A 27,750-nucleotide genomic window follows, 5' to 3' on the forward strand; every position below is an offset into this window, starting at 1 on the left:
ACCGGGGAGACTCAGGACTTGCTCTCACAGGGGGACTTTGAGGTCTTGAGGTAACACGCCCACCTATCATTGTCAGCACGCCTGGAGGCATATAAATCTAAACAGCTGCCCCTGCTGTGTGTGATGCACCCAGGCACGTGCCCGGGCGAAGACTGGGCCAAGACTGGGCCTGTCTGCATCTGCCGTGGCCAGAAGAGGCTGGGTCCACTCTCTTGGTCCATAGGCCAGTGTGCTTTTTGATCTAGGAAGCTGTAATAGTTTGGTAGGCCCAACAACACTAGTAAGGTTGGTGGTCGTGATTGTTTGTATTTGTTTTGTCAACATAGTTAAGCGCAAGCCAGGGCGCAACAAACCAGCCCCAGAGGCAACACGTACCACTATTGACTCATTTCTCGCACGGTCAGTGGGAGTCATTTCAAAAGAAATTGACCTTGCAGAAAAGTGTCTATCCTTAGGGCAGCAGGTCTTGCTGAAGCAGCATTACAGCCACTTGATACTTAGGACGGAAACACTGGCTTGGGATCTGTTTATAATAAGAACTGGGAACCCACCAGAAAGGGGGGGTTCCATAACAGGAAGGCACTGAGTCTTCCAGAGAGTCCCAAATCATTAATCAATGTAGTTGCTGCCTCTACTTCGGTCGTACATTCTCCTACACCCAAAAGGAAGAAAAGAAGCAGGAAGGCAGCAGTGGTTAACTCGGGTCCATCTGATCAAAACCATCCTGGGACTGATATTCTGCTCCCTGCATTGGAAAGATTGCTTGGAGGGTTCCCCTGGAGTGAAATCGTAGTGGCCTTCAGTGATCTGCTGACACCATTTAAGGATAAATTGGATAAATTAGCGGGAGAAGTTGGTAAAGTGGTTGACCATTGCCAGAAATTGTCCTCTCAGCTATTGGACTGCAAAACCATAGCAGAGGCTTGGCAATTAGATGGGCATGTTAATGAGATCGCCCCCCAGATGTTAGATGAGTGGGAGAAGGTATGTCGTGGTGCCCTTTTTCTGGTCAGCAATCCGTGGTTGTTAGTGAGGAACAGCTCAGGAATTGGGCATGAATCAACGGCAACAAGTTACACTACCAATTGTGGTTAATCTAGGGGTAAGACCAGCCTCAAACAGGAGACGTTTGCCTCACCCTCAGCAAAGGAACATTATTGAGTCAAGTGCCCCATTAGTATGGGTCCAAACTGTTACAGTTAATCTACTGCCAACTTACTGCCCTTATGTGACAGTTATGGTGAACATCCTACCCTTGAAATCAGGCCAGCAGGAGACTCCCGAAAATTTGAAGAATATATTAGTTCATTGGTTGACTGCTAACCATTGTTTCCCTCCAGAAAGAGCCTGGCAAATACTATTTTCCAGGAGAGTGAAGGAGGTTTTGTCCTTTAAGGAAAAACTTTGATAGTGACTGTGTCATTATTAATTTTCGGAGACCAGGATTTGCAAGATATTTATTAGCTATAGCAGTCCCACGTTTTCCTGCTGAAAAAGCAGTATTTCTCCTCCCTTTGGGCTTTTTTATTGACATTTGCAGCCCCTGGGTAAATCACTTCAAGTTTTACTGGCAGAACAGTTTGTTAAACCATAATAATTATATTCACTCCTCTGTGTCACTAAGTAACAGGTACCAGGTACTGGGTTCATTGTCAGATAATGATTGACAAAGCCAATGTGGGTGGCAGATTAAGGGGGTAGAGGTCGCTAACCTGGATGGGGCAATCAGCCGATAATAGATAAAGGGAATGTTGTAGGCCCCTTAGCATTAGCGGGGCAGATAACAAATAACAACATGTCACGCTCTGATTCTATAAATAGGGATATTATGAACGAAGAAGGGTACACTAATCAAGTGTAGGTGTTGGAGCCTGGTATGGGGAAAATGATCAGGCTCTGGGCAGGAGCTATGGGATTGCAACCTGGAATGTTGGAGGGTTATTAAGTGAGGTGGGATCTGTTGAATGGAATAATAGTATTAATGGTCTACATATAATTCTTATACAAGAGCCCTGGTGCACAACTCCTATCCATGCGCAAGGCTATTCTTCGTATTTTAATGATGCCATTCCAATACAGGCAGGGAGGGCTAGTGGGAAAGGACTTCAGATTCTCACATCAAATACATTTCCCTTAAGTGTGAAAAAGACTCACCAGTTAGGTTTTTCCACAATTAATAATATAACCCCTTATAGGCCAAATGGGGTGAGAATTAAGTGGAGGGACATTGACACAGTAGGTCTTCTGCAGGAAATTGTGAGCAGGAATGTCATGAAATTGAATTATTGTCTACAGAATGATGTAGTGTCCAATTCGTTGTTAGGTTCTTATGAACATATCATTCACAGTATGGAGACTTTATTTACATGTCAAGTGAAAAATACCCAACGAAGCGTATCCTCAGTTATAACCAAAGTGATATTGTAGTAGTTAGGTCCTGTCGTGGCAAACATAGGGAGGCTTTGAAAGTTAGGAAGAGGGTGTTCTAGGTAGAAGCTTTGGAGAATTTGGCTAAGGCAGCAGATACCAATGATAATAAGCTGTTCTGGGAAATAGTTAATGCTCCATTTCTGTTTTTTGAGGCCTTCCTCGGAGACTGGCTCTTCTGTACCCAGTTCAGAGTGGGTGGCCCATTTTTCAAAAGTCTTTAAGCAAAATAGTGGGATCACCAATTCAACTGAAGTGAAGGAGCTGAGGAATGGGAATTCCACTCCTTGAATGAGGTAGTACTAGCCTTATATGATAGTGCTGGTGGTGGGTCCCTGGCCCTGATGGGGTACCAGTGGATGTTTTCAAAGCAGCAAAAAATTTATGGTGCCCAATTCTAACTAGGGTATTTGATGCTACTGTTGCTGGTGAGATTCCATCTACATGGGGCTTCTACATAATAATTCCAATACATAAAAAGGGTGACAAATCAGACCCCAAAAATGATCTACCAATTTCGCTTTTGGATTCATCTATAAAAGTCCTGAGTAGAATTCTGTCACAGTTGAAAGCTTGGGCCCAGGAGCAGGATATTCTATCTCCTGCCCAATTTGGATTCAAGAAAGGTTGGGTACTGTTGAGCAATGTGTAACCCTTGATTTATTAATAGGGAAGTGCACCAGGGCCAAAGCAGGGGCATTGTACCTCTCTTTTGTTGAGCTTAGCAGTGCATTCGACATTGTTGAGCATACTTTTTTGTGGTCTACGCTGGTCAACTTGGGGGCCCTGAGGGAAATTATAAGTTTCTTGATTTATCTATATGGAAACCTAACATGCAAGTTCAGGTTTGATTCTATAGGGGAATGTATGCCCTCTTTAAAAGTTGGGAGAGGTACACAGAAGGGTTGCGTGTTAGCCCTTTGATTATTTTCCTTATATATAAATGAGGTAGATACATTTTTGCAAGCTATCCAGGCTGACCCATGCCGTGTTGCGGGGTATCCAATACCTATATTTTTATATGTGGATGTTGCTGTTCTTTTGTCTAGGACTCATGTGGGCTTGCAGAAGCTAAGGAATGCTTTTGAGGAATTTATGACAGCAATGGGTATAGTAATTAAAAAGACAAAAACCTTAACCATGATTTGTGATCAAAATGCTAAGAAAAGAAAAACATTCTATTTCTATATCCACAATACACCAATTGTTAATGTAAAATCCTTTAGTTACAAAGGGATTCTTTTCACAAATAATGGAACTTGGGATTGCCAGGTTACAATGGTCAAAGGTAAAATGAGCAGTAATGTGCATGGTATTTTTAAATTTGCCAGTAAACTGGGTAGTTGACCAATTAAAGAAATGGTGAATATCTAAAAGGCTAAAGTAGTGTCACTTGCCAATTATGGGGCAGGCATATGGCGACACACAAAAAGCATAAACTTAAAAACAGAAGAAAATAGGTTTTTGAAACGTATACACTGTTTACCCACCTCAACGTCTAAATGGACTATACATCAGGAGGTTGGCCTACAATTCCTGGAGGATGGGATCTTGTTAAGACCTTTGCTAGTTTGGTATAGTATTTGGACCAGAGAGGAAACTCATTTCACCAAGCAAAATATTCTTGATTGTCTGAATCTTGAGCATGCTTCCCGAATCCCTTGGCTAGCTTATACCAACCATTATTATAATGTCCTGTTTAAGATCTCAATTAGGTCTGATTCTGCAATAGAACTTTCTCTGGGGATGAAAACTATTAAAGAGACCTATATGGAGTATAAAATTAATTGTAGGAGTCACGAAGAAAGAACCAAAGCAAAAGTCCTGGTCTATATATCCCTTAACCTGGTAGAAGATTGTAAAGGTTATCTGTCCTGTGCTTCTAACTTATAATATCAATTTGTTTTAATTAGATTCAGGTTGAGTATAGTGCACCATTTGGTGGCATTCCCCAACATGAGAGTCTGTCCTGGTGATATGACTTTGTGTCCTTGTGATGGGATTAGCAAACAAAGCTCAACTCATTTTTGTTGTTTTGTAAATGTTATACTCATTTTAGGTATATTTATAGTAAACCTTTGTTTGTAGCCCAGAGTACAAGAACCCATCAACCTGCTATGAAGTATCTACGGCCTTTATACTCATGTTATATGTTATAATGTGGCACTTTACATCTTAAAGGCAATGTGTACGAGAAAAGTTTTTCTTAATCATGTCTAGATCGTGGTATGTAACTATGGATTCAAGGATTCATTGTTTAGAATGTTTAAAAAAAATGTATTTATGGTTGTTCTTAATTTTGTATGTAAGTTTTCTGATGGTTTAAACGTGTACTTTTATGGCTAAATGTTATATGCCAAATAAAGTTATAGACTGAAAATGATATTTAGCATGCTTTAAAACCATACTGTTTATTGTTTGCAGACAGCCAATTACTCCCAGATTGCAGAAAAACATGTCTAGGTGCCACATCATAAAACTCTTGAAATAGAAGTTTGATTCCTACAATTCTTATTTGGCTATTAAAATAACATAAAGATTTTATTCAAAATTTATTGTACTGTTTTTTTCCATCTGTAAACAGCTTAGCTTTATTCATGAACATACCTTTGTACAAATTATTGACATTTGCATATGCACTTACTTTCAAATGCCTCACATTTTGCATCCCATTACAAGATGGCCACCACCCTACCAATGCCTGTTGCTCCCTTTTTCTTCATGGGCAACTAAATAAAAATCTCCTTCACGTTATTTATCTGGCCGTCAGTCAAACTGAGCATCATTTCTGATATTTAGCGTGTGGCTGACTATACAGAAGAAAGTATGTACTATTTTGCCAGCTGCTGTGTCAATAGCAGACATTATGTACCATATGGCCAGCAGTCAGGTAAATAGCCTCTTCCAAATTTTACACGTCAAGACAATGTTGCCGAATAAGCAGCAGAAAAAAATGTTTCCTTCAGTCAGTGTTTATGGCAAAACTCTCTCAAAAGCAAAAGGCTACCAGGGACTCTATAATTATTTCTTGACATCAGTACAAGGGATGGCATAATACTAGGCTCCCACTTAGTAGGCATTCTGTTTGTAATACTTCAGAGGAGTAAACATGCCGGTAACCTGACACTTAGCCTAAAGGGCTAGTTGAATGAGCCACATGACTTTACTTTAGTGGAAGGGTCAAGTGTTGGTATGTGAAAAAATATGTTACCCTTGCAGTATTATTTTGTGCCATGGCAATAAACCTTCTGTGTGATTCCATAAGCACAGATATTTCATTTAGCCAGTTCTCAAGCTCTTAAGGGATTTCTTCATGTGTTGGAATGTTTGGATTTCTAAAGGTAAAAAATACCATCTTTTACTGCTTATTCCATTTTTTTACTGGCAGGGGTATAAAATATAGACAACGCTGATAAACAAAAAGGCCGAACGATATTGCTACATGCTGACCCCGCAACACATAGAGAGAAAGAGACCAAAGAAAGACAGGGTGCTCATGATGGACTTTATTGCATTTTATCCATAAGTAATCATACAATCAAGAGGATACTGGGATATTTGTCAGCCTTATGATGCCTGAACCTGGGCCAATCCATTACCATTTGAGACATAGCCACGGGGCTTATCCCAGTGAAATCCTATGCTGGTGATGTAGGAACCCGAATAGCGGCCGCTGATGTAACGCAGAACTGTGTTACTGTTGAGTGGGAAGAGGTTAAAGCAAGAACCAGAGGGCTGGCCAAAACGGAACATACGTCCCTGGTTTGTCAGGAAAATCAGCTCGTTAATATAGGTGCTGTACTTCCCTGAAGCCTCTATGATGTGTTCTCCATGGCGGAGAAGGACCTCCAGATAAGAACTTGAGGTGCTGCCATACATCTGGCCCCAGGTACTGCCAAACCGGATTTGGATTCTAGAGACAGAACAAGAGAAAAACAGAAACATTATTACATTGTTGTCTCTCGAGCTTGTATAGGGCGCATAAACAGTTGGCCTACAAGCATGTTCTGTCACTTTTAAAAAAATCACTACATTGGAGGACAGTGTTTTTAGAGTCACTTATTATTAAATGTATCAAACTCACCATGAGGTCAAAACTCACATACAGTAGACGGTGGAAGGAATTTGACCTGGAAGAGTATACGTCCCAGAGTAATGGAGATTAAGGCACTGACTTGAAACTCTTGCCCTCATCCACCTCCTCATCAGGTCCATACTACATCAAAGACTAGCAAGTAATTAAAGTTGGTTTACAGTTGTAAGGTATTAGTAATGCATACCCTTACATTGTAATCAGAGCAAAACAAACCAACATTTCAGTTGGAAACAGCTTACAATCTCACAGATTCATAGAAAATTTGAGGCAGTTAAACTGCATATAGACTGTAATGAGTATGAACAGAAAGTGGAAGCACAAACATTAGTCGGCAAGGTCGATGCAAAGGCACCAAACAATATATGTTACACATAAGGCTGCCTCCATATTGAATAGGGCTGTGCTCAAGCCCCTTCTTACCTATTCCTCTGTGAAAAAGGGTTCTACTATTGTATTTCCAAAGATACATTTTACCCTTTAACTTACCATCTTTCCAGTCCCTGTTTTTTCTGCATAAATCCTATTTTGCATGTACTCCTAGGCAGTACTTGGTGAACAGCATCACACTGACCTTAGGTATTTTATAACAAATGTGGGATTTTTGCTTCTTTACTGTGCATCCTTGTGCCATTAATTAAAGCAGTTTCAATTATTGTGATCCGTTACCTTTGGTACATCAATAGGTCAACCTGGATAAAGGGAGGTTCCCATATTAACACCATGTTCAAAGCAGGAACAACACCAGAGGAAAGTAAGGCAGAGCAGTAATGAGAAAGAGGGATTAACTTGCATCCAAGGCTGAAAAGAACTGCAAAAACGTTCTCTAAACTGAACAGAATGTGTTGGAGAATGGACGTAGTGGCTCATCTCCAAAATAACAGGTACTAACAAGTAGTTCAACCAGCTCAGTGACATCTTTTCAAATATGTTTTTGATTTGCACTTTCATAATTTAGGCCATCCTTCCCTCACTAAGCCCTAGCCTACAACACATATATCTATAAATGCTCCATTAAACACTTTTAAAGTCCCTGAGCTGCCAGAGAACATCTCTTCAATTGGGTGCCTAAAATGCCTCCCTAGTTAAGGTTGAAGTTATGGGCTATTAGTAAGGTAATCATATTCCAGGGGCCGCAATAATGGGCAATTAAAGGCAGCTTCTAACATAATATTGTCTAGGCTACCAATTATTCCTGTAGGAGACTGGCCTGGTTTGTAGCGAGTACCAAAGGTACTTACACCTTATACCAGGTCCAGTTATCCCTTATTAGTGAAATGTAGTTGTTACATCGAAGTAATTCCACACTAAGCTCTCGGTGAGAGATGAAAACAGGATATCTTCTTTTATTTATAGTTGCGTACAATCACGTTAATATCGTAGAAACATCCCAGCCTCTGCCAGCACTCCACAGCTGCCGCTCGTCTCCTCACCGGAAAGTGGAACACTCACACATTCAAATTGTAACATTCTACAGACCTTATGACCTAGTGACATTCTGACAGACACAACCTAGTGACATTCTGTCAGACACAATATAACACCTCTCCCTCCCCTCTAAACACACATGAATCACATAGATATTTAAATACACAATATCAAGAGAAGTAACATTAGAATGTAAAAGAAAATTAAAGTGAAGTTTCACTCTATCTTATAGTCTTTAAGATATGCGGGTTTCTGGACATTTCTGTTTGACCTCCTCAAATTGGGTTCTTTCATGGAATTTTCTACACTCTCTTGCAATTTTCTTGAAGATGTTCTTCTTGCACGTATACCACTACTTTCTGTATCATCATCCTTAGCGCCATTGACAGCTCTAGTAAATTTTACAACTCTATTTAAGTTCTATATTCTGTTATCCTGGGTCTTAACAGCATTGGTAAAGAGTTTTGTAATCCTTATTGGAGATGATCATTTTCTCTCACCCTTTTTTGCAAAGGGTTGTTTAATCATAACCCAATCACCAACCTCAATGATTGCTTTCTTTACACAGTTTGGTCTATCGAAGTTCAGTTTACTCTTTAGCAACTTTTCATGTTCTTTAAGTCTCCAATCACTTTTCATCACCTTCCTTCTTTTCCTGTCTAACAGGTCATTAACCCATTTAGGTTCTAGGATTGTATTTCCACGTCTTCCCCGGAAAAGTGAAAATGGTGTTTGACCAGTAGAGGAATGAGGGGTGTGTCTATATACTTAAACTTTCTTCAGTACTTCCTGCTCCCAATCCAGTTGGTTGTCTTTTGCAATGGAGATGGTCTCTTTTATGACTCTATTAAATCTTTCTACCATTCCATTGCATTCTGGATAATATAATGCACAAAGTTTATGTTTAATGCCACACCCACTCAAAAAGTCATTCATTTCTTTGGATATTAGCTGCACTCCATTATCAGTGAGGAGATTTGAGGGAATACCCTCCTTGGTTATTAAATCCTTCAAAAATTCAATGACTTTCCACGTCTCAATGCTCTTAGTGAAACACACTTCCGGCCATATAGAGAACATGTCGACCACAACAATTATATAGTCAATCGAATTCTCGCCATGAATGGGTCCTACAATATCTAATGCAATGTCCGTCCACGGACCTTTTGGATTTTCTCTAATTACCATTGGTTGTACCCTGGGTTTCATAGCCTTTTCACTAATCGCACACTGTACGCACTCTCTCACTAGACGCTCTACCTGGGTATCCATACCAGGCCACCAGTATGAGGAGCGTAACCTTTCTTTCGTCTTAGAAATACCCGTATGACTGCTAGGAGCTTGGTTCATTAGTTGGTCTCTAAGCTTAAGTGGAGGCACTAACCTCGTACCTCTGAATAGAAGATCTTGACTCACCGCTAGTTCATCCTTAACATTCCAATAACATTCCGATACTTCCCTGATGTATACTTCTCCAACCATTGCGTAATAATTCCATTCCATTATTTCAGTTAGTATCTTGTCAGATAAAGATTCTTCACACCACTTATCCTCGGAAATTATTTCAAAATCTACCTCACACACACGTTCTAAATTTTCCAAGTCACTACTTACAGACTCATCATTATGAAGATGAGAATTGGGTGCAACCAATCTAGACAAAACATCAGCAGGTATGTTGTCAGCACCCGGGACATATTTTACAACAAAATCATATTCCTGCAACCCAACAATCCACTTGGTGATCCTCCCTGACACAGAATCAATACCTTTAGAACAGAAAACTTCACACAGGGGCTAGTGATCTGTCCTCACTACAAAAGAACCACCCCACAAGAATTTCTTCAATTTCTTTATGGCCCAAAACACCGCTAGAGCTTCTCTTTCAATGACAGAATACTTAGTTTCTGCCAATTTAAGGCTTCTGGATATGAAAGCAAAAGTGTTTTCAGGAGTGCATTCACCTTGTTGTAACACTGCTCCTAATCCTTTACTACTTGCATCAGTGGTTAAGAATGATTGTGAATTTGGGTCAAACTCTTTCAAAGCAGGCGCACAAGATAGAGATTCCTTGATACTACCAAACTCTTTCTCACATTCCTCACTCCATGTGAATTCTGCTCCTTTCTTTAACAAACCTCTCATGTGATAGCATGAACTCCAAAACCTTTGATGAATTCACTATAGTATTCCGCCATACCCAGAAATCTCAACAATTCTTCTTTAGACGTGGGGGAGGCTAGACCATGAATAGTGTCAACTAGTTCTTTCTTCGGTATGTGACCATCACCAGTTATGGTGTGGCCCAAATAATCTATAGTTTTGACAGCAAATTTACATTTTTCTGATTTGATTGTTAAACCATGTGCAGAAATTTTCCTTTGAACTTCTCTAATTCCTATTTCATGTTGTAAGGAATCTTTACCATAAACTAAGATATCATCCTGATAGATGTATACACCCTCTAGTCCTCTTAAATTGTGTTCCATCAATCTTTGGATCACAGAGGCAGCTGAAATCAAACTAAGTGGTAAACGGATAAATCTAAATGTCCCAAAAGGTGTTATGAATGCAGTTAAACTTCTACTGGATTCATCTAACAATACTTGGTGGTATGCTGATGTTAGGTCGATAGTAGAAAATACTTTTGCACCTGATACTCTGGTTAGTAGCTCAGAGATGTTGGGGAGAGGATATTTATCAACTACCACACATTTGTTGAGCTTGCGAAGGTCAACACATAGTGGGTCATTCTGACCCCGGCGGTCTGAGACCGCTGGGGCCAGGGTCGGCGGGAGCACCGCCGACAGACCGGCGTTGCCCCGCAGGGCATTCTGACCGCGGCGGTTCGGCCGCGGTCAGATGCGGGAAACCGGCGGTCTCCCGCCGGTTTCCCGCTGCCCTGCAGAATCCTCCATGGCGGCGGAGCGCGCTCCGCCGCCATGGGGATTCTGACACCCCCTACCGCCATCCTGTTCCTGGCGGGTCTCCCGCCAGGAACAGGATGGCGGTAGGGGGTGCCGCGGGGCCCCTGGGGGCCCCTGCAGTGCCCATGCCAATGGCATGGGCACTGCAGGGGCCCCTGTAAGAGGGCCCCACAAAGTATTTATGCAGACACTGAAATACGCAACGGGTGCCACTGCACCCATCGCACCTTCCCACTACGCCGGCTCAATTCTGAGCCGGCGTCCTCGTGGGAAGGTTGATTTGCCCTGGCAAAAGGAACATTACGAACCTTACTGCAGTAAGGAACAGAACCAGAAACTAATTTGATATTGTGTGAGTAACCTTTCATGCACCCAATTCTGTCAGAAAATACTTCTGCAAAGACCCGGCAGAGGGAATTCTCCATGTCCGAGGCACAGTAAGTGTTGTCAATCAACCCAACGGTCGTTTGGTCTTTCAATATAATCGGGGGTACGTTGTTCGGATCTAACATGACTCCTAAGTCCTTCTGGTGCCACCAGCTAATTATACTGTCTCCTTTCTTCGAGACATATATCTTCCCAGAAGTGTAACGCTGATTGTATTCAATTAACCCTTGGGAATATCCATGTAAATCAATAGGTTCCCCACCATATGCACAAGGTCTAATATCTGGTTTCAATAGCTTGATGCACCCTCTGAGTTGCTCTTGGTAAAACTGGTTGGAGACTGGCTTTGGCACCAGAATCAAAGAGTACTTTAGTTCGTTTACCTTCAATCGCAATATAATCCAAAGGACCATTAGGTTTAGAATCAGACACCTGTAGTACTATTTGGCCACATTGTGCCACACAACCATCGTCATCATCCGTGAGTTGAGGATCAACAGCATTCACACTATCTTTAGACTTACGCTGATTGCACACGACTGAGAAATGACCCCTTTTTTTACAAAACAGACAGACACTATTGATAGCTGAACATGTGCTATCATTAGCAAAGTGGCCTTCCTTCCCACATCTGTAACATCTTCTTTTCTTACTATAATTTTGGGGTGTAGGTTTTGTGCTATTCCTAAAGTTTTTTGATTTGTTATCTTTTACCATAGCCACATCATTGTGACCATTCCTTTTTATAACATCAACACACTTTAAGGAGTGTTCAATACGTTTAGCTAGCGAAATGACTTCGTCAAGGTGAGGATCATCTAACAACCACAACTCATCCCGCACTTTATCAATGATACAGCCTTGCATAATTCTCTCATCTATGGATGAACCAAATTTGCAGGATGAAGCTAAGCGTCTTAAGTCAGTTACATAATTTTCAACAGTTTCTCCATTTACTTGTCGTCTTTGGCCAAAGTAATATCGTTCCAATATTGTACTGACTTTTGGTAAGTAATGTAAGTCTAATTTTCTGATACAAATTTCATATTCGTTTAAGTTAAGTGCTTCGTGGTCAGGTATATCAGGTAAGTGGTCAAAAACTTCTTGACCCTCAGTTCCTAAGCAGTGCAAAAGTAAGGCAGTTCTCCTCTCCGTACTCAAGGAAGTTCCGCAAACTCTGGCGTATTGCTCAAAAACTTTTTTCCACTTTCCCCATTTGATAAGAGGTTCACCAGGGTTGGAAAGGAAAAAAGGAGGAGCCGCTACATTTTGCATTGTGAATGTTTTAGGAGTGTGTCAATCACAGTATATGGCACCAAGAAGAGAACTTTTGCTGAGTACTTTTCCCGTATGCACTGGGAATCATGCCAAGATTGAAAGAGCAAGCTTTTGGCAGACGTGTAGATCGAGTGATGACTTGTTAAGTCCGAGAGCACGATTGAAGATTTGACAAATCCAACAGTACGAGCTGATTGCTGACGTACAGCGCGCATGAAGATTTAGAAGACTTGACTCGTGCCGAACTGACAGCGGATGCGCGGCACGCGTACTGGGACTCATGCTGATTTTGAACACACCTGCAGAGCGCAAGTTAGATTGTTGGTTGCTGACGCGCAACGCGACCGAAGATTTAGAAGACTTGACTCGTGCGGAGATGACAGCGGACGCGCAGCGCGCATTCTGGGACTCGTGCTGATTTCGAACGCACAAGCAGAGCGCGAGTTAGATTGTTGCTAGGATACAGGAATGCTGGAGTTGCCGACAGCTGAAACTATAAATTAATTGAAGCGCAAAGGTCCGGAATAAGCTAATAAAAGTAAACAAACTGCGCTCGCTGAAGTCACGGAAGAACTTATCTGGAGTTGGGATGTTTTCCTCAAGCACATTGTCCGAGATGAGGCACGTAGATAAGACTCCCTCGTCGCCAGTGTTACTTTGAAGTAATTCCACAATAGGCTCTCGGTGAGAGATGAAAACAGGATATCTTCTTTTATTTATAGTTGCGTTCAATCACGTTAATATCGGAGAAACATCCCAGCCTCTGCCAGCACTCCACAGCTGCCGCTCGTTTCCTCACCGGAAAGTGGAACACTCACACATTCAAATCGTAACATTCTACAGACCTTATGACCTAGTGACATTCTGACAGACATAACCTAGTGACATTCTGACAGACACAATATAACAGTAGTCAGTGTCTAGAAGCCAGTCTGTCTAGAGATAGCTGTAGGCAGAGCAGCCAAGGCTGAACTAGGAGACATGCAAAGCTCTTGCAATACAACTGTAGTCACACAGTACTAACACACATGAAAGACAATACTCAGGGGGTTATTCTAACTTTGGAGGAGTGTTAATCCGTCCCAAAAGTGACGGTAAAGTGACGGATATACCACCAGCCGTATTACGAGTTCCATAGGATATAATGGACTCGTAATACGGCTGGTGGTAAATCCGTCACTTTTCCGTCACTTTTGGGACGGATTAACACCTCCTCCAAAGTTAGAATAACCCCCTCAGTGTTACAAAAAATAAAGATATTTTATTTTAGTGACACAGGGCAAAAATTAATTTGGAGACAATACTCCCTTAGGAGGTAAGTAAGTTACACAGTATATACACTAGTAACCAAAAACAGGTAATTAAATAGTCAGATAATAGTGCAAACAGTGAAAATCACGGTTGCAATAGGCCTAGGGGGAACACAAACCATATACTAAAATAGTGGAATGCGAAAGTCGGTTTCCCACCTAGGCAAGTGTAGTGTGTAGAGGGGCAGTGGGAGTGTAAGAAAACACCAACGGTAAGTAAAATACCCCACCCTGGGGTGGTGATGGACAGGGGAGTGGTCACTCCCCTTTCTTTTGTCCAGTTTCGCGCCAGAGCAGACACTGGGGGTACCTGAACCGTTGTAGACTGGATTATGCAAGGAGGGCACCTCTGTGCCCTTCAAAGCATTTCCAGAGGATCTGGGAGGATGTCCCTCCCATGCCTGTGTTACACCCCTCTCCTAAAGGAAATGCATTGTTCTACCGTCCTGGAATTGAGCTGCACTAGCCCCAGAAGGGCAGAAGCCTGTCTGTGAGGTGGCAGCAGTCGGGGCTGCAGGGGAAACCTCAGAAGGCTGGGATAGCAATACTGAGGGGTCACTGTGAAGCCCCCAGAGTGCATGGAATTGTGCAACCAATACTGGAATCAGTACTGGGGTACAATTCCCAGTTGTTAGACACCTTACTTGGCCATATTCGGAGTTACCATTGTGAAGCTGTACATAGGGATTTACCTATGTACAGTGCACACTTAAAATGGCATCTTCGCACTCACGAAGTCTGGGAAAATGGGCCTGGACAACGTGAGGGCACCTCTGCTAGTGCAGAGGTGCCCTCACACACAGGTACTTTGCATCCAGCCTTCAGAGTCTGAAGGTCTGACATATAGGTGACTTATAAGTGACATAGTGCAGTGAAAATGGCTGTGAAAAAGTGCATGCACTATTTCACACAGGCTGCAATGGCATTCCCGTAGAAGCCTTTGCATGGGCTCCCTATGGGTGGCTAAAGAAATGCTGAAGCCCATATGGATCCCCTGGAACCCCAATGCCCTGGGTACCTAGGTACCATATACTAGAGATTTATGATGGGGGTCCAGAATGCCAATTTGGAGTGAAATACTGGGTTACCAGTATGTAAGGACACATTTGGAATCAGAGAGAGCATAAGAACTAGTGTTGGATCTGGTTAGGAGGATCCTGGAGGACACCTTCCAGGATGGTTAGGAGGATCCCAGTGACACAGTAAAGCATACTGCCCAAAACAGTGAAACATATTGGCAAGTAGGCCACAAACCATAAGCACTGGGGTCCTGACTAGCAGGATCCCAATGACACAGTCAAAACACACTGACAAACAGGCCACAAATGGGGGCAACCATACTGGAAAGAGGCTACGTTCTCACAATTCCCTCTTCTCTTCTAGATCCAGATTAATTTGTGGAAGATAGGAAATTACACCTTAATAGAAAAGATGTGCATCTTGATATGGCTTATTTCATCATTTAGTCAGACATATTACCTTAGCCAAGACCTTAATAGGCCTAAATATTGTTATCACCTATTCCTGGCCCTTCTGTCTGTCCTAAACTTTGTGACGAATATTGAATCCAAACTTATACAGCAAATACTAGTTTTATTTTACTCCTTTTTCAAGCCTTCTACAAGGATTTTTTCTGTGACCCTCCTTGGTTTAATTCTGGGCGGTTAGTAAAAAATGTAATCCTATGGATTCACTAACTTTTTCAATTGAGGTTGAGTCCATGCCCTTCTAGGCGGAGGGTGGTTTCTAAAAGTTCTAAGATGTATAGTTGCAAGTCCTTTCCAGCTTTCCTCCTCTGAAATCTTAATTGCCTATGGCTATTCCTTCTGCTGTGATTCTCAACTCCTTCATTTTCTGTTGGAATTTTGAGTGAAGTTCAAGGTCAAGTTCAAGTTCATCTTTAATTTGGTTTTGCATAAAACCATAAAAGGCAGTATTATGCATCATTACCAAAATTAAACAGGGGTAAAACAATCATATTTATCTTGACTAAGAAAACAGGTATAAACTGGGAATAGACTTCTAAATCAACCCTCCATTGATTTCCTACTTCTCTTTGCCACTTTAAGAAAGGAACACACACTAAAACATACATCTGGGCTTCCTAAAAGCTGAAAATAAAATAACATCATCTTTGCATTTCGTAAAATGGAGATGTTTTAAGACTGGCTTTAAATAAAGTACAAATGGACCTCTATATCATTTACAAAAGACCATATAGTGTGACAAGGTTTGTTCCGATTAACTTTCACAAGGACAGGCTAAATTGCATGTTCCCTGATTCAATGTGCCTTCCGAAAAACTAAGAGGACGCCACACAGTACCTGCCCTAAAACGGAATAAGAGCAATCTCTCGCACCAAGAAGGGGTAGAGCGAGCTAGATAGATCACTGGTACCTCTGGCAATCTAAGCGCAGTATGTACTTCCTGATAATGCTTTTGTTAGAGTGGCAAAAATCGTGAAATCTGGTCTGAACCAATTTCTTGCCAGATATTGATAAAGTGCTTGGTGCGTGAAACATAGTAAACAAACCTAACTTACAGAATAGGGGTATTTTGAGTGAAGGGAAGTTGGTGCTTTTGCCCTTTTCCACCTCTTTCCAATTCCATCTTCATCTCAGAATCGCACTATTCGAAAACAGTCAACTTGTCATTCAAATAGGCCACCTGCTCTCTCCCTTACGAAAGGTAGCCCAAACTTCTCAGCATTTTTCAGTAACTTACTCATGTTACCATGGATCCCCTCCTTCATTCTCTAACAGAAAACAGCTACACCATTATCCAGGAGCAGAGCACCTATTCTCATAATATTTAATATCCAGCCCTATTATTCAAGAACATAAAACCCGGGATCAAATCACCCGTGAGTGTCTCAAGGTGATGAACTGTGGGCAGATTAAGTCATTTGCAGAGAATCACAGGATGCTGAGTCGAAACCAAGGCTTTAACCTGCCTCCCCAAGCTCCGATGTCGGCAGCTCGGCCGTTATGCCACACCCTGTCCTTGGTGAGTGGAGCCTTGTATTGTTCACACTCATGCTAGATTCAGCGCTACCTATGCCATTGCTCTCGGATACATTATCTTTGCTCCCAGTCTCTGGTGTCTCCTCCTGCCTTAGAGACATGACCCTGAACTGCTGTCGATCGTTTTGCAATGCAGTTTCATTTCGATTCTCCCAATACAACTCCACATAAACTCCTAGACCTCAAGCTCCAATGTTCTTGTGATTGAATAGAGCTTCAGTAGCAGTGCGAAAACAGGGGTGCCTTGCTAACATGTAAAAGAAGAGAGACAGTGAAAGAAATGCAGGGAAGAACAAGTGGAGAAAGTGGAAAATAAAGATCTCAAGCCTCACATTCGTGCAGCATCATTGCTGCCTAGGATTTTTATTGTCCTACTTTTTGTCAGGATGGGAATGGCCTGGGCCACAAGTGAGGATCGTAGGCTTTTACGTCCAGGCTGTACTTCAGGGCTATTTACTTCAGTCATCTTGAACAATTGCTGTGATCAAGGATGTCTGCACCGCTAGTAGAATAGGTGTGGCTTCAGCTATTTAGTATTCTATTGTTATGCTTCTAGTATTCCAGATTTTATTCTAGGTACCAATCTAATTGAAGCTTGACTTCAGTAAGGTAGGTCAATGAAAATGCTGCTTATGTCGGGGTATTCCACTATGCACCCTCAGTATGAATTATCCGTATTTGTGTGCAGGGATACTGTGGGCCTTTACGCAGAATCCCCAAACCTAACTCCAGCCAATTTGAGCTGTTGTCCTCGGAATAACCATGCAGACCTGGAATTACGGGGTCATTTTACCTGTTTTCCCGGATTCCAGGGACAAATTTGCTGTCATTCGCCACATGCTCTGAGTAGGTGGCAAATGTCAGCAGGGATGCAAGTGCGATTTGAGGGCAGGGAGGGTGCCTGGGACCACTGGCAGGGGTGAGCATTGTCTCCTTCCTCTTGGTGCTGGAGGTGAGGGAGCAGGGACTACTGGGTTACGTGTAGTAAGGCAGAGCGGTATTCCCATTATCCTTCACTGTCTCCACCATATTCAAAATGGGAACCTATTTTAACATGCTCAATTGTGCAAATTAAATCAGTCTCCTTTCAGGAAAAAAATAGCTAATTTGGGACACCTCCTCAACGTTGATTGAGGGGAATATCCTCATGTATATTTCATCTTCTTTGTTCTAGAGATGATGAAGACAGAAAGAACAACGAAAGAAGAACTTCCTGTGTAATGTGGTGGTTAAAATGCAGAAACAACGGTCAAGGCAGAGATAAACAATCTGTATTACTATTTACCCATCCCCAAACTATTTAAAGAAGATATTTGGTAAAACACTAGAAAATTAATGTATTTGGAAAAGTAAATCAGCAACAGGATTTTGGTTAATTGCTCCAAGGAGAAATGTTTTGATCTGAGGGCAAGCAATTGAGTTAAGGTTTACACATGGAATTGCAGTAAGGCGTGAAGTTGGAAAGACATAAAATCTAAGCAATAGTTAGAAATTGAATGGCTGCGGATTGGCTGTTCAGACGGCTGATCCAGTTTGATAATCTCCTCTCTATCAATTAGACAATAAGGATGGGGTAAATCTATTGGATTACCAACCTCTGCCCACCACCATGGCTGAATTAATGCCCCTTGGTGATCAAGTGATTTCCAAATAATGAGAAATTACAGCAAGTAATTTAGCCTAGATCAAGAAACTGAGTAACTCATGATCCTAAAAAACACAAACCATCAGCCGGACACCAATTGCAAGGGCAGAGAGGGGAAGAACATGTTCCACCTCTACTAATATGTGCCTCAATGAAGGTAACTATAGCCTCATGGTTCGCAGGGGAAAAGAGTTCCAACCACATGTTTTTGGTAATTGATTGATGAGAGCCAAGTACGCAAACTAGAAATGTTACTTAATCATGTAACAAAGAACAAGAAAAATCTGTAAGGTTCAAATCTAGGCTGGAGATTGTTCAATTGTGTACTTTTGGTAGTAGGATAGTGATTCAATAATATAAGTCTTACCCAAGGATGTAACTGGTGCTCTCACGGATGCGCAGGCCTGTGATTGGCCCATTCAAGTGCTCACCAGAGGTCGTGAATGCAACACCAGAGCCTCCACCAAACTCCCCGCTGAATGAAGACAGGCGAGATTTGACTGAAAGACAAATTAACAAAGGAGTCAACCAGGGTTAACTGTCTTAAATCCTAAAGATTTGATACCACATAAGCTAAGGTAAAATTGCCTCAAAGGACTGGCAGAATATTTTATAACTGAAGAGGCATACAAAGAGCCTTCACAAATGCATTAGGTTTGACCTTCCATAGTATTCACTCCCTTGGGAGTAGTTCTGTAGTAATAGTAAGTTGAGTAGCACTGCACTTCATTGACTCAAGGCTCTGGTAACAGAAGTTCTGCTTCTGTTTTTCTCTATATTTGTCTTTGGTCCAAGTAGGTTTTGTCACTATAAAAGCAGCCTGGCAAGTGCTTTGCTTTGCTGAGTTACTGCACCTTCAGGAGCATGCATCAGGCTATCTGTGGGTTATATTTTTCATCTTTAATGTCAGAGGCCGCCCAGCCTGTGGGCAGTCACACTGCAAGTACTTGGCAATGAGCACTGCAGTGACATAGACGGAGGCATGAGGAATAGGAATCTGCAGGGAGTTAGCACTGAAGAAGACTGATGGAAAGGAGATGGTAAAGGAGCCTGGAGAAAGAGAAGACATGCAAGACCCTCACCGTAAGAAAAGCTTCACAAGAACCTACAGAGAAGGAAGTCCTGCCAGAACCTAGAGTGAATGTAACCCTGCCAGAACCTAGAGAGAAGGAAACTTTGTCAGGGTAACCGTGCAGTAATCCAGAAATAAGGAAAACATGCAAGGACCTAGAGACAGGAAAGCCCTGCCAGAACCCAGATTGAAGAAAATCATGCTAGGGTAGTGATTCAAGTACCTATAGAGAGGTGGCGTGGCTGAGATTTGGCTGTCACCTTTGACGCCATACTTTTGATCTATGCTTGACCATATTTACATTATGTTGTGGTGATTGATGACAAGCTAATTTTAAAATTATGCTCTAAAAAGTCTATATTAAGGTGCATTTACTGTAGTGAAGGGTTTAAATGTGTGCTGTATAGCCATATTAACTGCAATACAATTGTTTAATTTGATTTCATGTTTCCTTACGATTTTAGAGAATAGTTACCATTGAAACAATAATTAATTTCTTGATGGATGTGTATTAAAAGTTACAGGCTATTTACTGACATGCATCAACAAGTTATTTTGCTTTTTGTAATTTAATGTAATATGACATTAGACAAGATTTACTAATGAAACATTCATATGCATTTTGCTTAATGTGAATAAAATGAGCCATTTAAATTCTGCTTTGCTTTAGTTAAGCCATATTGATCTGGTATGGCTCAGACTTCTTAAACGTGGGAAATCTGTTTTCTCTTTGCTAACGTCATTTCTTTCCCGATGTCCTTCCCATAAAATGGTAGTTTTGAAATAGATGTGCTATTGTCTTATTCATAGAGAGCCTGAGAAAGTACCCCAGAGGACAGTACATGGAGAAGTAGTGAATGTGAAAATTGGCTCACTCAATTCATAATTGTTGCAAAATTGTACAGAAGAGCAAAGATGGATACCTTCCCATGACAGACCTGGGAACTTGCCTAGATGTTGCAGATGCCTGTCGGATGATGTGCCATGATTGGACAATTAAATCTTTCAATCCATAAGGCGTTACCAGTGGACAAACCATCATTCACTTTGGACATTCATTTGTTGTTTACAGTTAGCTGGAGTAGCAGAGATCCCTTGGACTTTAAGAGGTATAGACCTCTTTGTCCTTGCCATGCACTTCCGAAATGCTTGCTGAGAGGACTTAGATTTTCTTTGACCCATGACAATACCCTTGACTGAGCTTCTGAGATGCTGGCACTTTCCCTTTTTACTTGTCTTTTTCATCCTCATTTAGCTTCATTTTGCCCCAGATGTCATTTTTCCAGCTTCTTTTTGTCCTTTATTTCCTTTTTCCCTTTTGCACCCATATTTTTTAGCCCAGCACATGTAAACTATTCACTTGCTGTGTTTTGATGGCTCCTCGTTGCATATCTAGCTATTTAGAGTTGGTTAGCATTTTTTTCGGAGCACCAGATCTTGCTTTTATTGTTCTGTATTGTTTTCATTGAGTGTTTAGATAGTCTCATGTTGATCATACTTTGATTCTAGCAACATTTTGGTCACCCGATAGTGATATTGTATCTTTATAGCCTGGTTTTGAGAATTCTTTATATTAATCTGAGTGTACATTTGTAATAAAACCCTTTACTGTATTTCCTATTTGGGTTTTCATTGTGTGGCCAAATTTGGTCATACTGCAAATTAAATGTTGATTGACAGTCATGCTAAACGCTCTTACCCCCTGATAGGGTGAAAATATTTCTTGACCCTGTTTAGAGTTTTAGACAGGGAAAACACATGCAGCAAGGTTGATACAGGAAACTTATGAAAGAACCTAGAGAAGGAAACCCAGCAAGAACCCAAAGAGATGGAAACCTTGCCAGGGAATCACTGCAAGAACCGAGAGAGAGGGAAACCCTATAAGAACCTAGAGTAATGGGACCTGGATAAGATCCTAGACAAAGAGAAACCATGTGAGATAACCCTGCAAGGACCGAGAGAGGGAAGCCCTCCACAAACGTACAGGAAGGAGGTGTGACAGGCTACTTCATGGAGGCACGTAGTAAAAGAGCCAGGAAGGAAGAAAGAAAAAAGAGCATGAGAGTAAGAGTAAAATAAATAAACATGAAAGAATAGTTAAACGGAAAAAGAGAAAACTGAATTGGGCCAAAGACAGAATGGCAGCAGTTACCACTGGTATGTGGTGGGCACTGATTGCTTCTTATGTACACCCTGTGTCCCTTCCTGCACAAAAACAATCCTGGGGGGCTTTTCTCTCTTTCTATGTGTGATACTTCTCCTTTTTGTGCTTCCCCTGGGGAAACGTAAGGTCTTGTAAATCTGGGGATGCATCAGACTCCCTGGGTGTTGCATGAGAACACCCACCGCAACATCCAGGGAGTGCCTCCCTTGCACAGAGTAAGGCAACACAGCGATTTGCACTGCCTTGCCTTACTCCATACCTATGAGGCCATTCAAAGCCATTCAAAGTGACTTTGCGTGCCCTTATAGATATGATGTAAAGGTTTGTCCTGCTGTTGCATCACAAAAAGTGAGGCAACAGTGGGACCAAGGGCTTCTAACTATTCCCCTTATTTCTCTACTCCTGCCTCCCCCATTCAAACAGCTTTGTGCTCAGTCAATCTGAAACAGCATTTTTTCAAGATAGTCAATTTATAATCTTACCACCAATTATGGGACATGACTGATTGAGCAACAACCCCCTCGCCATGTGCTTTTAATGTCAGTGGTTCTCTCTAATGCCTCATTATTTTCATATAAATCCAATGGGGCATTGGCGTTTCTCTATGGCTTTTTACATCTGATAGCTTTATTTGTTCAGGTTCCCTCATGTAATCAATTCTTCAAAAAAGTTCTCTCAGAAATAAAAAATGAGATTGGGCTTTGGGCCAGCCCACTTCTGCTTTTATTACTAGATGTTTTTCATGGTTTGCCAATGTATGGATGGTCTTTCTGTCAAGTCTGTGGCTTTTCATGGATGCCTTAATGTGCCATTTGTGTTACAAGTGGGCTTTTGTAATGAGGCTCATATAGACGTTTTGGTAGATTTGAATCAGTGTGATCTTTGATGCACTTACTTTGTTGACACAATGCCATTTTATTTGCTTATTTATGGACTTTTGGTTTACGGAGTGATTGCTATTTGGATGCATCAGACTGTCATACAAACAGAATGCTACTCAACACTATTTCATTTAATTTGTTTTACTTTGTTGCCATAACATGTTGTTGGATATGCAGTTTTTTATCACAAAGTCAAGACAAGCAGGCATACATGCAGGCGTTTACCAAAAGTATTTACTGAGGAATGCCAGTCTACGAACAACTTTGAGGTTCACACTTACACTGCAACTTCATCTTTTAATAACTTTTCTTAACATTCTTCTTTGAAGGTTAAGGTTACCTCTGCTCATGTAGTCTGTTTGGGAACAGAGCCCTACTCAATGCTTACACATTGCTGTAGCCCAAATTGCTGCTTAGTTATTGGATTTTTCTTCTATAGCAGCTAGGGGCAAGGTACACAATGTTGACCAGATATTATGAAACACTTCACCAAAGAAAAAGCCAGAACTATTGGCTTTGTTATTGCTTATCAGCTGATAGCGGTGGTGCACCACACAGACCATAAGACTGATTTGATAATAAATCGGGGTAAAGGATGGCAAGATGGGGCAGAGGCTTTGTTAGAACATCTAGCTGTACATGTACCCCCTGAGCGACAGGGCAGTAGGGAAGAGGCACTAATGTGATATTGTTTATTACTGACTAGCTCAAAAACTATACACAACAGTAAACAGGCAACCAATAGCTAGTATACTGCTGCCATTTAATGGAATAGCGTTTCCAGTACCGGTGATGGAGTGTCTACAAATACTCTATGTGATCCTGGGCACATAGTTTTGTTTACATGTACCTCTGCTCCTTGTTTGCTAAACTAGGATCACCCAGAAACAGGCTAAATATCAGTACACTGCAGTATGACTCAATGGAAATGTACATATTCGGAATCCTACACTGCTCTTCACCCCTCAATGTTCGTTCTGTGATGTATGTGACAGTCTCAGCGATCCTGGTCTGTCTGTCGACTAAGCCTCTGCCCGCCAAAGAATAAGACAGTAAAAAGGAAACCAAAATACTTACTTTCAGAAGTTAGCACTGGAGACGTGAGCAGGGCGAAGGCCACGAGTGCGTACATTCTGCGAAGACATGAAAAACACCAACATTAGGCTTAGGACAGCGCCACAGCACAGTGGCTACAGGAAGATGCCCGGGGTGCAAATATAACATGGATGCCAGATTACCATTACAAGTGAAACGGGGCACCTGGGGATGGGAGGAATGAAAGAATATGTGGCGTCTTCCCCCAGGATTTTCAGATAATTGGTGCTTCCCATGGTTAAGGGGATTGGTGATGGGTGGGTATTATATGGGGGTGGGGGACCTGGAAGAGGTCATAAAGTAAGCTAGGTGAAGCTTCTGGCACTCTTTACCACATCCTTCTCTCTTGTGGGCAGGCTGGCTAGAGGTCTGTTTCTCCCACCCTCCCTATGTGTTTATGATTGTAGCTTTATTTTTGGGCGCTATTTAGGTCACCTTTGGTCTGTGCAGGACCGGAAGTAAGTTTGCCACAGCAGGGCAGGTTACAGGCCAGGAGGGAGATGAGGAGATGCTATTTGGACTGGGTTAGATAGACCTGGCGCAGGTCTGTCCAGCTCCTGGTGGAGGTCTGCAGGTGGGAGTGTAAGTAAGATGCGTTATGACCTGTGATAAAAGAAGGAGGGCAGCGTCAAAAGGTTAAGGATTGGTGGAAGTGTGAGCAATTTGAATGGGTAGGCAAGTGCATGGAAGAATGAGGATGGCTGATTGATGATATGAGTTGTTTTTGAGAGGCGAGTGTTTGGGGTTTTGGGAGACTTAAGAGTGAGGAAACAATAGGATATTGAGGCAAATTTTTGATTGTTACCGTTTTGGAATTCATTGGCATGCAGTCCTGTCCTAATTAAGCAGCTTTTGCTCTTTTTTATGGGTGTGTGGTAATTAGTGTTGCCTAGTCTGATGTTGCCCTGTTTTTAAGAGAGTGGATGCCACAATGACGCTTTAGGCCTGATTCACAAAAGTAAACATAAATGTGTAGATTTATCATTACACCTAGGTGTAGGTCTACACTTTTTTTATATTCACTATTTCCAAGTGTCGATTTACACCTAAATGTAGACTTACATATCTCCACCTCCTCAGTTCAGGGGTGGTGACATTAAAAATAGAATTTACTACTGTAAATTTAATACTAGTACTCAAAGGGCGGAGAGCTCCCTGTTGGAGAGTGTAGGAAAAGATAATAAAGTTTGTTTTTTCTTAAGTATATTACAAATACTGCAGTGTTAAAAATAAAAATGCAAATCAATGTAAAATAAGTGCTATTCATCTACAATGGATACACTAAAATGCTGCAGCACATGACCCATCAAAATAAATGTTTAATAATTTTTATTTTATTTTATTAACTTAAAAAAATAACACCCTCACTAGAGTTTTAATATTTAATGTTTAGTAAATTGAATTGAAATAATGTGTTTTTATGTTAATTCAAATAATTTTACATTTTTATTAAAAGTTTGATTTAATTATTTTTGAAACATAAGCTAATCAATAATGTTATAAAATATAAAATATTTAAATTTAACTTGCAGAATAAATCACTTTGAGTTAACAGCACCCTGCGCTGAGTGAGCGTGCTAATTTGACAAAGTTCGACATTTGAATGCTGGCATGCTCCTCCAGCAATTCATGTTTCATCCCTGTAACAGAGAGATGGTTTTTGGGAGCTTTCAGTAAGAATAATGTAAGGTAATTTATTGTATATTATTTCCTATGAGATGTTATATTAAGTATGTGTCTCCATTATTTTCTACGGGGTGTGTTGCAGTATCTGTGCATGACCATGTGTGGTGCTAGACTCACTGCAAGGCTGGGAAGGAGAACATTTAGGGCCAGATTTAAGAGGCCTAGCACCACTTTAGCGCAGCTTCGCATATTTTTTTTTTAGGCTAAGGCGGCTCGAAGGAGGCCTTTTCCCCACGCCATATTTATAATGTGGCGCAATGCACTCATTCCGCCACTTTGTAATCCTTTGCGCTACATTAGGCCTGCGCCAGGCATAATGTATGCAAAGGAGGAGTTCCCCTGTTAGGTGGGCCAAAAAAATGGTGCAAAGAAATCTAAGAGATTGCGTCATTTTTTTCGGCACTTTTAAAGCCTGCTCAGAGCAGGCATTAAAAGGGGGCACACCATTGTTTGCAACAGGACCCTATCTATAGTTCATTGTTAGCCCCAAACTTTTGGTGCTAACCCTGAGAAGTACATCTATTGTGTCAAAAGTTTTGATGCTTTTGGTGCGCCGTATTTTAGATACAGTGCACACATGGTGGATTTAGGGGGATGCTAAGGAGCGCAAGGAAAGTGGCACTGCACTGGGTGCTGGGCCACTTTCCTTAAATCTGCCCCTTAGTATTGTTTTGATAACTTTTTGGCTGAAGCAACTGTAGAGGTGCAGTTTGTGAACAGTAATTTTTGCGCAGGTGTTTTTGGTATCCTGTACCTTCCTAAACTCCTCTATAAACTTTCCCTTTAGGAGAAGCTGAAGAGGAAGTCTCCGCACATAACTTTGTAAATTAAATTTTTTGTACTACTGTTGTACTATTAAGGCAATACAAAATGCAGTTTGTGAATCTGGCCTCTCACCTATACCTTGGTTATCTGTGGCACTTTTCGTTTACAGTACTTAGCAGTGCAACACTTTGGAACGAGATGCTATAAAAATACAATTTATTATTGCCATTATTAATGCTTGTTCAATCTGTGCAACAGCCATGAGACCAGCCATCCCTCATATTCCTTCCTTGTACCCATCCCTAAGGAAGATGCCAAGAACTAAATGGCCACACAGTTTGAACTCTACCTCTCGAGGGTGAAGGCAAAAAACAACCAAAAACTGACCTGATTAGACACACTAAAAAGTCAAAGCAGGTTAAGACAGGCTGGTTCGTTATTTATACATCAGCTTGCTCAGATATTTCAGTTTGTAATGTATGGGTTTCATAAAGAGCTGCTATCCTTTATTTCAGTTTCCAAATGTCATAACTCACTGCTATGACGCAACAACAACAGCTGATGACAAAACTTGTTATTCACTGTTGCTATGTCATAAGTGCCTTCCAGCCCAGGATGACAGAGCTCTCTGAGAGCCTATCAGAGCAGCTCTTCTTGTCTGCTTTAAATGAAATCAGAAAGCGCAGCTGCAGCAGAGGGACGAAAGGCAAGGGAAGTTGGTGGGGGTTGGTCAAGGATGGCAGGTAACTTTTTACCTTTTCTTACCTTTTGGACAGAGATACCTAATAGAGGCCATGCTATATAAAGCTCACACATTACTCCTATTCCCCTGTTTAGCAGTTGAAAGCAGGGGCAGGAAAGTTTGAGGGCCATACATAATATAAAACTATAGATGGGTAAAAAGTTCATTAAGGGAATGTTTTTCACCTCTGGTTCTGAACACCTCAGTGAAAACATCCCTGTAATTCTGAAAGGTGCAGAGGATCAATGGAGCATTCATCTTACCTTTTGCTGGTGGATCTCCAAGCTTCTCACTGAGATACCAGGGCTGGGATTGCTTCTAGTTTCTCCTTCTCTCCATATATCCAGGCGCAGTGCTTTGAAGTCTGCCTGGTAAACAGATACTTATCAGCAGATGCCATATGAGTAAATAGGCCACTGTTTGGTACTTAATGCCACTTCCTGAGTGGATAAGTTGAGCTTTCATTGGAACTGAAAATGACTCTGTCCCATGGATAGCGGCAAACCAGAGATTTAGGCCTCACCCACAGGATCTGAGCAGTTTATGGCATGGAGAGAGTGAGGCCAGCGGGCAGGACAGCCTTTGAAGGATTCAAATGAAGAGACAAATGATGAGGCCATAATTGCACAGATATTTGCAGAGAGGGAGGGAGGGAGACTGATTAAAAAGTGAGAGATGAAAGCCTAGCCGCCTGGCAGATAACTCAGCCTGACAGCCAGCCTTATATGTTTTGGGGAAGCTGGACTTCCAGGAACAGCATTGTTGCACCTCACTGTTTTTGCAGGGTCGTCCCCAATCTTTTTGCCTCCTAATTTTTCTGACCAGTT

The 27,750-nt window shown here is 41.6% G+C and overlaps 1 protein-coding gene across 1 annotated transcript; it reads right to left on the reverse strand.

The window, feature by feature from the left end:
• Nucleotides 1-5,897: 5,897 nt before the first annotated feature.
• On the reverse strand, nucleotides 5,898-27,262 carry LOC138247263 (zymogen granule membrane protein 16-like). Its single transcript, XM_069201985.1, has 4 exons — nucleotides 27,187-27,262; nucleotides 23,713-23,768; nucleotides 18,886-19,018; nucleotides 5,898-6,340 (listed from the first exon to the last, which is right to left on the reverse strand). The coding sequence occupies exons 2-4, from the start codon at nucleotides 23,765-23,767 to the stop codon at nucleotides 5,995-5,997; spliced, it is 534 nt and encodes a 177-aa protein (XP_069058086.1). The 5' UTR covers nucleotide 23,768; nucleotides 27,187-27,262; the 3' UTR covers nucleotides 5,898-5,994.
• Nucleotides 27,263-27,750: the final 488 nt, after the last annotated feature.

Source organism: Pleurodeles waltl, chromosome 7 (assembly GCF_031143425.1).
Source record: "Pleurodeles waltl isolate 20211129_DDA chromosome 7, aPleWal1.hap1.20221129, whole genome shotgun sequence".
NCBI lineage: Eukaryota > Metazoa > Chordata > Amphibia > Caudata > Salamandridae > Pleurodeles > Pleurodeles waltl.